This window comes from Epinephelus fuscoguttatus, linkage group LG1 (genome assembly GCF_011397635.1).
Source record: "Epinephelus fuscoguttatus linkage group LG1, E.fuscoguttatus.final_Chr_v1".
Classification (NCBI taxonomy): domain Eukaryota; kingdom Metazoa; phylum Chordata; class Actinopteri; order Perciformes; family Serranidae; genus Epinephelus; species Epinephelus fuscoguttatus.
Genome location: NC_064752.1, coordinates 28,814,271 through 28,826,640, shown reverse-complemented (window position 1 = coordinate 28,826,640; position 12,370 = coordinate 28,814,271). Strand labels below are relative to the sequence as shown.

At 41.1% G+C, this 12,370-nt stretch overlaps 1 protein-coding gene across 1 annotated transcript; it reads left to right on the top strand.

Moving 5' to 3' along the window:
* The first annotated feature begins 1,610 nt into the window (after positions 1-1,610).
* endou (endonuclease, polyU-specific) lies at positions 1,611-5,795 on the top strand. The gene is made up of 9 exons (XM_049583475.1): positions 1,611-1,685; positions 1,783-1,905; positions 1,988-2,110; positions 3,211-3,388; positions 3,466-3,671; positions 4,904-5,017; positions 5,110-5,216; positions 5,308-5,450; positions 5,526-5,795. The coding sequence occupies exons 1-9, from the start codon at positions 1,628-1,630 to the stop codon at positions 5,644-5,646; spliced, it is 1,173 nt and encodes a 390-aa protein (XP_049439432.1). The 5' UTR covers positions 1,611-1,627; the 3' UTR covers positions 5,647-5,795.
* Positions 5,796-12,370: the final 6,575 nt, after the last annotated feature.

Below are 12,370 nucleotides of genomic sequence, written 5' to 3'. Positions count from 1 at the left end.
TTGGTATTTCTGTTCATTTTATTCCAAAAGTAAAAATCTAAATGACTTCAGACCTTAGTTATCAAAATGTATCTGACAGTAACTTGATCTGTTGTCCATACCAATGGTTTTGAAACTTTTTGGCCCCAAGGCACACCAAAGTGCGAGCCAAAATCTCAAGGCACACCTGTGTTTATATCTGTGCACAACAGACTCTATGTTAGTCTTATCAGGACACAAATGTTTGTTTTTATTTACTAATATCAATTAACAATTGACAACCAACCACTACTCATGAAATATTTGTTAACACAATGATTCAAGAATTCATTTTTAAATGTATAAAATCACGTCAAAGCACCAATAACACATCAATTTAAATGAAATCTGATTTAATTGCATTGTTTACTTAGAGTTTGCATCTTTATTAGGAAATGGGTGTACACAACATACTGATACAGTCAATAAAAATCCAGGACCAGTTGAATAATGCCATAATAATGTGTGGTTATCACAAAATCCCATGGCACACCTGGATTTGCAATACAGCACACCAGTGTGCAACGGCACACCACACCACACAACAACCACTGTTCTATACTATAAAAATATTCCACTTTAACAGTGATATACTACATATGTGGACTAAAAAAACTATGACAGGAAATCCATAAACACATGGATGGTATTCCACTTTTTCTTTCTTTTCTGACTCAGTAGTGGAACCTAAACTGTTTGGGAGCAGAAAAGCCACAACTGAATTTATCATTATAGGTGACAACAGTGATTTAAACTCCACAGACAAATAGGAGCAATTCAGAGAAATGAAATACCACTGTCCTTGCTCTGCCAAATACTTTGACATTGTCTGTCTGAAAGCATCTGAAAGCCTCAGTGTATAAATATACAATTTATTGTAAACTATGTGCATAACTTAAAGGACCTATGTGCATCTTTGTTGTTTGTTATTTGTGGTGGGAGTGTTTGACATCAACATGACTTAGGACACTGAGTCAAGTGAGCTATTCTGAGTATTCAGAGCTATCTTGCATAAAACTCGTGAAATACAGCATCTGGTCACTCTGGCAGGAGAAATATGAAAAGCTCTTCCTATGTAAAGGCTGTTTTTTTTTCACCACTTTGCTTTGGACAACAGAGCCTTGAGATGGATTGAGGTAAAAGAGGCAATTTTCTTCACAGCATTAATTTAATAGAAATTACATTAATTGTCAAAAAAAGTGTAACATCAGCGCTGGCAGTTATTATCAGAGCTCTCACCTTGATAAGATTTTATTTGTACACATTTAAGTGCCGCCTGTGTGCTCAGCAGGTGTGCAGTTTCACAGAGAAGAGATAGGGAGAACGTTTACTTGCTTTTTTAAAATTATTGTTAAGAGGTCCTGTTCTATAATATATCAATTATTAATCCTTTATAAATGCTCATTACCTTTAAATAAAAGCTCACATTTAAGAAGTAACAATGTCACATTAGGCAACATATTTTATCTATGAGATATGATCACATGACCTGACCTCTGGGCTGGGTGATGTGAGGTTTACGTTTGGGTTGGTCATGTGAAACTTGCTATAAAAGGGGCGACATGCTAACAGTCAGTTCATCTTGTTTTCAGGTTGCAGCAGAGCCAAGATGAAGGTCATTGCTGTCCTTGCACTTTGTGTGGCCCTGTTCCACCAGGGATACAGCAGTAAGTTATATTTCTGCTCTTATTTCAGGTTTATGTAAAACCATGTAACACAGCTGCAGATAGGATTAAGACACCAATCTGTCCTCTTTATTCTCAGACACCCTGGACTCATGCGAAGGACGTTGTGGTTATGGGACAGACAATAATTTCTCCTGTCAGTGTAACCCGTCCTGTGAGCGCTTCGGAGACTGTTGTTCTGACTACAATGAAGTTTGTCAAGGTGAGAGACGAAAGCTTGTGATCATGAACACACTGTTGACTCCTGAGGATAATTACCACAAGTGTGTTTCCTCTCCTTCCAGCTGGAGCCTTGTCTTGTAAAGGCAGATGTGGTGAGAAATACAACTCTCAGAACAAGTGCCACTGCAACTCCAAGTGCAGCCAGTACAACAACTGCTGCAGCGACTATGCAGACCTCTGTGACGGTAAGAACCAGCATGTGTCACACAGTTTATCGCCACTGTTAGTCTGCGAGTGTCTGTTTGTTTGTGTTTCCCGAGCAGCTTCTTATGACACCTGGTCACGTTCTCATGGTGGATGCTGAATCTAAGCAGTCAGCAGTCAAACAAGCAGCCCCGTGGTACTGTACAGCCTTTAGCAGATACACCTCTAAAACATACTCTAAACTTCTCAGATGGTAAAGAAAAAACTGCCTGAGGCTCAAAGAGGTTGAAATATCCAGTAAACAAAAAAAGCAAAGATGAGAGAAATAAAAAATCGTGTCTTAAAACTTTGTTTTTTCTCTCATGAACCATCTTATGATGCTTCAGATTTATCTTGTGACCTTTTGTAGGGGCCTGACCCCTGCAGGTTGGGAACCACTGGACTAAACTACCCAACTGTATACACAGTAGTTAAGATGAGCTACACCTTTAAAGCTTAACAGCAAAATGCTACCTATACACTGATGCATCAGTATTAATCATGTCATTATTATAATATACATCAACATGAGTCACAGGGGCAGATTTGCTGCAAAAGTAGTAACTTTTGACACTTTAGGACAAATCTCTAAATACTTATTTATTTAAACTTGAGTAAGATTTTAAATAAAGAACTTTTACTTGTGAATGAGTATGTTTACAGTGTGATATCACATGCTACTTTAGTTATGGACCTGAATACTTCTTTCACCACTGTTGACTTGTGGCCAGTCTCTACTGTTTAAATCATCTTTCAGTATTTGACCAGCAGGTGTCACTGTTGTGCTATAAAACACATTGAAAGCAAGCAATTGAGAAGTACTCAGATCATTTACTTAAATAAAAAAAAATCCCAAATATCCTCTAATAAGATTTTATATCATATTTATATACTCTGTTTATGACTTAAAAAGTAATGGAGCAAAAATTGTAGCATTTCCCCTCTGAAATATTGTGGGGTAGAAATATAAAGCAGCATCAAATGGAAGTAATCAAGTAAAGTACAAGTACCTAAAATCTGTACTCAAGCACTTATAGACTCCATGTGCTACAGACATGGATGAATAACAGTTACAGGTCAACGTGTGTGTGATATTCTGCAGGTGACAGTGGCGGCGGCAGCGGAGGTACTGCGATCACTGATGCTGAGATCAAGGCTCTCTCTGAGACGCTCTACGTTCTGGACTCAAACAAGGCTTCACCTTCAGAATTGATCATCGACCCTCAGGCTCTGGTGCCCGACTCTCAGACCAGCTCCAAGGACGACCTCTCCTACAGACCGTGAGAAGTCGATCTTGTTGGCACATTGTCTCCTCTTCTTCTTGATCATGATTCTGAGTTTGTTTCTATGCTTCCAGCCTGTTCCAATACCTGGATGAGGGCGCTCTGTTCTCCAGACCCACCTACGCTGCTCTGCTGGCTGTGCTGGACAACTACAACAGGATGACCGGACAGACAGAGGACTTCAGCCCTCAGCAGCTGGCTGAGCAGGAAACCTTCCTCAAGGAGACCATGTCCAACACTGAGCTGGGCAGAGAGCTGTTTGCTTTCCTCTTCACCAAAGGTAACTACCTCCATGTGTTACAATACTAAGTACATTCACAGTGGTACATCCTGACACAGGTTCAGCACTACAGAGGTCTGGTAATGCTCGTGAAACATGCAAAAAGTTAATGATGGATTTGATTTTGTCACTCTGTTAGTCTTATTTCTGATTAGGGGATGCAATCAGACAATGACTTACCTGTGAGCTACAGCTTGAGTCCAGTTTTTTTGCCCTATATTTCTTGACATTTTGTAAAATTAGCATTATTAAAAGTATGCCAAATTATGCCAAAGAAAACTTTGAGTGATGATGTGATGATTGTCAGGCAAGTTCTGTGATTATAAGGAGTGTCTTTTTTTCCTATGAAGTCCAAGTGGATTTATTGATGTTTACTAGTGATGCATGTAAGAGATAAATATATTACGTGAAAGTGTGCGTCACACTGACCATAAACATAGGCATATCAGGGCTCAGTGTTCAGATTCAACTGACATATGGCTCTGAGAGGGAGTGCAGTTTTTGATGTTTCAGGGTTTAGGGCCTCGACACATCAAGCAAGCAAGGAGGTCGGTCACTGGTCAACTTCGAGCTGTCTGAGTGTCTATCGCCCTAGTTTATGGGGTGTGTCCATCATCATTGGCACTTGTCAGCTGTTTTATGAGCTGGCAGAGCCCGCCAGTGCATGAAATCACTCTGATTGGCCGTGACAAGAGAAAACTAAAGGGCATGAGATTGAAACTTGTTATATAAGATAAGATTATTTTTTAGGTGTTGAGCTCTTCAGCAGAAACAGTTTGTAGCTGTTTGTGTTATTGATCACCACCACACAGTAAAAATACTTTGTTCTTTCAACATGTGTCAGTGAGGTAGGCTACTAACTTGCTAACTAGCGTCTTGAATCCATTATGACGGTCTTCTGGTTTCCCTCTTTGAGTGACGAATACTGGTATGGACTATGGAGAGCTGTTTCCCCTGATGCAGGTGCAGAACGTACCTGCCATTTGGCCGTTGGCTGTAGTCTTTGTTGTTGTATTCAGGTACAACTTTCTGGCTGAGACACAGATGATGTGAGGTGATGCAACAGTCAGCCTTCATCACCACTACTCTTTGATGTCAGTTTGGTGTGTCTGGACTCTAAAGTACCTTAATTCCCACTTCCTCAAGTTGTATCTTTGCCTCATGTCTCTCCCTCTGCATGCCTCACACTCTCTGCTCTAATGTTTAAAGTGCATGTTATTCTGTATTTCCAGGTGTCTATGCATCAGAGGAGGAGTTTATTCACGACCTGAAGATGATGTGGTTTGGTCTGTACTCCCGCAACAACAACAAGATGGACTCCAGCGGCTTTGAACACATCTTTGCAGGTTCGGACAGAGTAATTTCTTTTTTAAAAACCACAGATGTTTTGTAAATATGTTTTTTTTTGGTAACTATTATGAAACACAATCTGTAACAGGAGAGATCAAGGGAGGAAAGGTGTCTGGTTTCCACAACTGGATCCAGTTTTATCTTCTGGAGAAAAGAGGCCAGCTGAACTACTACAGCCACAGCTTCAATGGGCCTGTAAGCGTCCACAACACAGACCTCAGTATGTTGATTTAAACTGTGACATGTGCAGCGCTCCCTTCATTTTCTCCTTTTCACCTGCTCTCAGTGGACTACCTACCCTGACGTCATGGGCATGCAGTTCATGTGGGACGGCTACTACAAGCAGGTCGGCTCTGCAGTCATTGGCTGCAGCCCTGAATTTGACTTTGCCTTATACAGCCTCTGCTACATCGCTCGCCCTGGAAAACAGTGAGTATACCTACATGCGCTGTGAGGCTTTCCTGCATGTGAATCTTTTTCATATTCATTGTTTCTCATCCGCAGGTGTCGTCTGAGCCTGGGAGGGCAGGAGCTCATTATCCAAACCTACACCTGGAATAATTCTTCCTATGGTGATGGGAAGAAGTACATCGGCTCTGCCTTTCCTGCAACCCCCAGGAACTGAAGCTGCCATCTGCTAAACAATAGGCAGCTCATGGAGGAGTCTGCTTGTGTTTCAGTACACTCACACTTTGAATAATATTTCCAACAGAAGCACTTTTCTCAGTGAGAGGTATCCATGCATGTAATTAAACTTCTCCTCCACTCAAAAAATGTGATTTTCTTATGTTTGTGTCTCTAAAATGTCTGACCTTGACTTAACTGACTAGCATCTGTGCATGTTTTTCACATTCCTCTACTGACGGGGGCAATGTCTGTGTACCTAAAATCTGAGATTCAAACAAACACAGGGGGAGCTAGATTAAGTACTTCACTAATTCAAAAGACAATCGCAAAGATGCCTGAGTGTGCAGCTTTTGGATGTGAACTGGACCCTGGTGCTTCCTTCCACTATCTACCAAAAAAAAAAAAAATCATCACAGCAGTTATTATTGGATGTTTCACACTAACACTGTGTCAGCGACTGCCAGTTAGATTACAAGCTAACAAAGAACATAAACAAATGATGCTGGCTGAACTCATTCTGATACTTCTGCTGGTAAAAAAAAAAAAAAAAAAACGTTAAAAGATATGTGGTGATATAAATGTATCATAACAACTTATTTTCATCTCCAAAGTGTTTCTGTAAGGCAGGAATAAAATGAAAAAAGAGTACATATATTTAAGAAGTAGCCCTCTCTGACAGCCACTTGCATAAACAAAACAGTAAACCAGACACTCGATTAATCTGCAGTGTAACCTCTCGTGCACAGTCTTACAGACCAAGAGAATGTGGTGTTCTCCCAGGGGTACGATCAAACTGTGCCTAATGGGGCAAAAAATGGGCGTTTACACACCCTGAGCGGGCACAATACTGACACCAACCCTTCAGCAGTAAGAGCATGTGTGCATCTGACATAATTGCTTATTGTCTTATAAAAGAGCAAAACAAAAAAAAGCAAAATGCAGCCTTTTGCAGTATGAACTATAGAAACAAAAAGACATTAACAGATCCTGTTCTGCTTGACCTGCTTCAAACAGTAGCCACCAGCTAAACCTGTTCTTATCAGCTGTCCATAAAGCTGTGTGTGCAGCTCCCCAGTGTGGGGTTAAGTGTGTGTGCCTGTGTGAATGGGTGCATCCATGTGTGTGTGTGTGTGTGTGTGTGTGTGTCTGTGTGTGTGTCTGTGTGTGTCCAGCTGGGATGGGGGTTGATTTTACTCTTTCACTCATCTAGGGTGACTAACAGGATAAATTCTGGTCTGCCGACAGAACAGGGGGACACACTTGCAGCCCTGTTTGAAGAAAGTATTACAGGAGATGGATCTGCCACTGATCCCATTGTCCACCAGCCTGTGTGCATTCATGCAAAACAAGAGCACAAGACCAGTCAGCTCGCAGGAAAACTGCGGCCTTTGGCAATTCATCTGATTTGGGCCTCACATGCAGTCAGTGTTGCAGCAACAATAAAGTTCGCCCAGGGAAGAATTTCTCTCGCCATTTTCTCAGAGCATATTACATTTTCTGAGCTGGTGAGTCTAGAAATTAGAAGAGTAAATCTCCTCTCTTTTCACAGTGCCTTCTTTTTAAAGCCCCTGTGGAATCAAATTAAACCACAGTGGGGCAAATAAAAGAAAAAAAAGATTCAATTGTTTCTTTTGTCACTCACACAACTTCATAATCGAATTATAGCTGGCCACCCGCCAGCGTGTCCTCGCATCTCCCCCAAATGGGCTCCTCCTGGCAGATCTCGTGAGCCACCTGACTTTTGTTTTGTAATTATATTATCCCGCTCTCCCTTTAGCGTGTTGTGGCTAATGGCTGCGCGGGCTAGCCCAGCTGCACATGCAGAAACAAAGCTGCTTATGGGGCCAGACAATGGACCCGTGGAAAAGGGACGCCTGAAGGCGGTCAGCCAATGAGCACGCACAACAGGGGGCCAACAGAGGGTTTAGGGAAGGGTTAAGGGGGTTTAGGGGTTCAGGCAGACGGGGGTGTCTATTTTACCCAGTAGTGGGGTCCATCAATGAGATGGTTAGTAGGAGGACACATGGTCAACATCACCCCTGTCTCCCCAGGGTCGGTGCTGGGCTGGAGGGAGGTTCAAGTTTTGGCTTAGATGCCGGCCATTTCTAAAGTTGATGGGGGACCATGAAATACAGAGCAACGTTCATTCTCTGGAGTTTTTTTGTGTGCTTTTTGAACAATCTGAAGACCGTATTGTCATTTGAAGTGGATACAGATGAATGCAGAGTGAGAGATACAATCTTGATCCAGTGGATGGACCTTGTTATAGTATCTCTGCAGTAATAATACATCCAAGGCTGCTTATATAGTAGCAGGAAAAGGGTTTCTGATTGCTGTGCATGCAATCCATCCACAGTCCTAAACATGAACTATACAAACACACACTAACATCCACACACTCCTCATGCTGTGGGGTTGGTATCTCTCAGAGGACTTCCAGTATGACAGATGGACAAAGCCCACTTTCCCCCACTGTCACAAACAGACACACTGGGGATTCATGGGAAGGTCATGTTTGTGTGTGTACTGGAGTGAAGTTTTATGTGTCCTTCATATTTTCATCATAATTAACTCAATTCCCATCTCGTGAACATACCTAGAAAAGGTGAGGCAGTGTCCTCTGAGCAATGTGAACATGCTGAGTGAGCTGAGTAGCCAGTGGAGAATAGATGAGCATCTGAGCCACAGACCGTTAAAATAAGAGCGGGGTTTAGGAGAAGGCCATCTGCAGCAGGACTTCATCATGTGCGGTCAGCACTGAGGGGCCTGGGGGACATTATGGCATACATACAGTATCAGACGTGAGCACCACTTGTGGAACATGAAGACTGGGGGATACACAGTAAGTGGGTCAAACTGAAAAAGAAAAATGATAAAGGAAAAAGAGCAGTTTTGTATTGACGGATGTATTTAGCAAATTGGGATGCAACTCGTATCCCTAAAATTAAATACAATTTATAGTTTATTTTAGTATCATAAACAGTGTGATGAGGTAATGCAATGGGGACACTAGGCCTCAGATATCATATTCCCCTGCTGCTCCCACTCTGGGGATGCAAGAGGCCCGGCTTTGCTATTCCCATTTCAGGCTGCAGGTGTGGAATAGGAAAGGCAGAGACCCACTGGGAGGAGCAGTGGTGTAGGTGGTCGGCCTGGGAATGAGAAGCGCATAGTTTGAGTGTGCAGATCACCTTGTAACCAACCTTAAGCCTCTCTGTTAGAGCATGTGGTGCTCTGTTTCCTAATCATGTCAATTCTCTTGTTGTTCAAGTCTTTGCCACAGAACATTAGTGTGGTTCAGGGACAGGATATGACCAAAATTATAATTCACTTTTTTAACTTGTCCTTACACTCAAAGAACTAATGTAATGTATTCTGGTTTAGGAAAAGAAGCAGAGTGAGGACGTACCTTAAAATGACTCAAAGTTGACTCAAAGTTAACACACATCCTGGGGAAAGTCTTTGATGAAAGTCCATTTTTTGTGACCCTTCCACCTCCCCAACATTGGCCACATGATTGCAGCCTTTCAAAATACATGGGATATGTATGAATTTGGGTGCACTGCTTTTCAATGGAAAATATAAGAAAAAATTGTTAGAACAGTGTGACTAGTGGTGGCAAAGGCTGACTTGTGTCTTGGACAAATGTTGCAACTGAACACAATGCAAACTCTACAGCCAACTAATCTCTCAAGACAGATTCTGCAATTTATATTGTAGAATCTGTTGGCAGCCCTGTGTGAAAGACGACTGGGGGGGGGGCTTTGAGTTTGAACGATGCTGCGCTTTAGCCAATCACAATGGAGGGTGCGTGGCCAAGACATGCAGGTGTCCCCAGGAAATGTGTACCTACAGAAACAGCAAGCTCCGCGTCCATAGCGAGCGCTCCACCCAAACCGCCATCTTGTCAACGTGGAAAAAAAATTAAAAAAAATTTCCAGCGGATGTCTTAGTTACAACATGATTGAGCAAACTGGAGTAGTTTTATGTCGTATCAAACAACGGGAGGCTTTTAACAGATGACATCCCAATGTTAGCTTTGCTAACTGTCCCTGTCAGCTGCAGCCACTGATGCTTTCTAGACATCGTGATTTCCCATAACTGAATAAATACCACACATAGCAACACAAAACTGCTTTGCTAGCTCAATCATGTTGTAACTAAGATATCCGCTGGAAAAAATATTTTATTCACGGACCGTTTATTGAGTTATTACCTTATTTTTATACAGTCTATGGTTATTACAGACACCGCTAATGGCTAACGTTAACAGCTAACGGTTAGCCCAACTAATCTATGATGTTATTATTGTTATTTACAAAACGTGCACACAGAAATAGTAACGTTTGTTCAGTCATTGTGTTTATAGACTTAACAAACATCAGATTAGTCTACACGGTGATATAGTGACGTGAAAAATGTGATATATAGCTAAACTCTGCTGGTTTTCTACCCGAAGTATTTGTAAACAACACGGCGATTCCCTGGGGGCACCGCCGGAAGTGAAGGGAGTGATCGATTGCCAAGGCCCCTGCACTTCCGTTAGTCAAAAAACTCCAGGCTGTGCCTCCAGAGGTAAAGGAAGAAAAAACTTTTTTTTTTTTTTTTTTTTAACCGATGGATTTCCAGATTGACAGCCAACAGAAGTAGCTCGTACGTTCTGTGCCTGCATAAGAAGAAATAACTCTCCATACCAGTCAGCAGCAGTAGTCTGTATTCATCATTCAAAAAGTGAAAATGGAAGACCAATAGGACGGATTCAAGACACTAGTTAGCCAGTTAGCACTTAAACAACATAACCTGATGTTAAAAGAACACAGGACACAAAAAGAAAATTTAAAAAAAATGTATACTATACATAATTACATCCAGCAAAGGGGACTTTGTTGTCATGATGATGCAGCTATTGACCTGCTGAAAAATACTAGTGCTGGAATATAACAAAATACTTTTACCTATGTACTACACTAGATTTCTCCAACTTTTGGTGGCCACAGTTTTAGCTCTATAAGAGGCTGAACTTTGGCATGAAGTTCAAACGTGTGTGAAGGTGTTTGTGTTCATGCCTATTTACTAAAGGGAAGTGTGACAATGGGAGGGGCCTATCGCAAATAGACAAATAACTTCCAAATGGATTTACAGACTTGTCCAAGATTTTGTAGAAATAGTAGTCATGAGGCAAAGAAGGGCTGATTAATTGTTTGTGCCAACTGGCAAAAAGGGCTGATGTGTGGATGGATGCATGCACGTACATAGTCACAGCTATTGCAGGTTCACGCTTGTTCTTCTAAGACATCACTCCAAAGAGCCATTTGTTGTTCCAGCTAACACATTTGTTTTTCTGTGAGTTACGGTTACTGTGCAGATTCAGGTTTTACATACTTATTTAAGAGGAGATATTTGCACATCCAGCTATCTCAGATGCAGACGCATTGGAAAATATCACTTGATCCTGAGGAAAAGACAGTCTCACACACTGCTCTTGCTCGGCATAACAATTTATTGGTTATAGGCTACCAAATCAAATTATAATGCTATCAAACTGACATGGTTGGAAGCCAAGCTATTTTTTCTATTCTGGGATCTCCATATGGAACAAACTGCCCCTGCAAAAAGAAATCAAACAAAGCCAAATACAGGCAATATTTAAACAAAAGTAAAGGAGGCACTGTGGCGAGAGTTGAGGTTCACCTCTGAGGGAGGTCATTTGAACCATGGGCGTGGAGTTGCAAGGGAGATGAGTAAGTTTATGATGCAGTTAGGTGTATATTCTTACTCCACCGGGTACCACTTTGGAAACAAGTGTTTTAGTAATGCTTTTAAGTGCTATGCCCTGGTATTTGTGAGTCATTATGCTTTTAATATTCAAAATAAAAATCAAATCTGTGTTTTGGTCCCCTGGACTTCCCTCAAGAGTATTATAGTATCACTGACTCTCTGGAAGACTAGTGACTTAAAATTTTGCTTTCTCTGATATGAGGTATAGTGACAAATTTAGGCGAAAACAAGTGCAATTTTCAAGACAGAGAGGTCAACTTGAACTTGGCTCAAATTGAAGCTTATCAACTCGGGATGTTTTCTATGTGCAAGTGAAGCAGTAATATTAAACACAAAGGGATGAAAAATAATCATTTTCGATGAGAACTTGTTAAACGGACAGTCTTTTTTTTCCTGGGGATGTTGTGTGTGACATGTTGAAATAAAATGAGAACAAGCCCTAGAATCTTATTTTGCTACTTTCCTGTTTGTTTCAGAATACTCGTTGCCAAAATTCAAACTTGTATCACTATTTATGCCATTATAGTGCCCTGATACTTGCATTTACATCATTTTGCCAGAAACACATCCCAAGAAAGGGGTTTTGGGCCCCCTGAGACCAAAAATTTAAATGCTGGACATCAAAAATTCATAATAATAATAATAATAATAATAATAATAATAATAATCCACACTCATATTTTTACTTTTGATATTTTACATTTTGCTGATTTTACTTAAGTAAGTCTCTGAATGCAGAATCTCTAATTGTGATGGAGTATATTTAATATTGTGGTATTTAAAGTTTCACTCAGGGATCAAAGGATGTGACCAGAACATTCAGCATGAGTTATGGTGATTTAAGCTACAGAAGGTCTGGCCCTACATACTGCAGAGAGGAGAGCATTAATGAGTCCCTGAGATACTGATGCTGTAACTGCACACTTCATGTTTCATGTGACCAA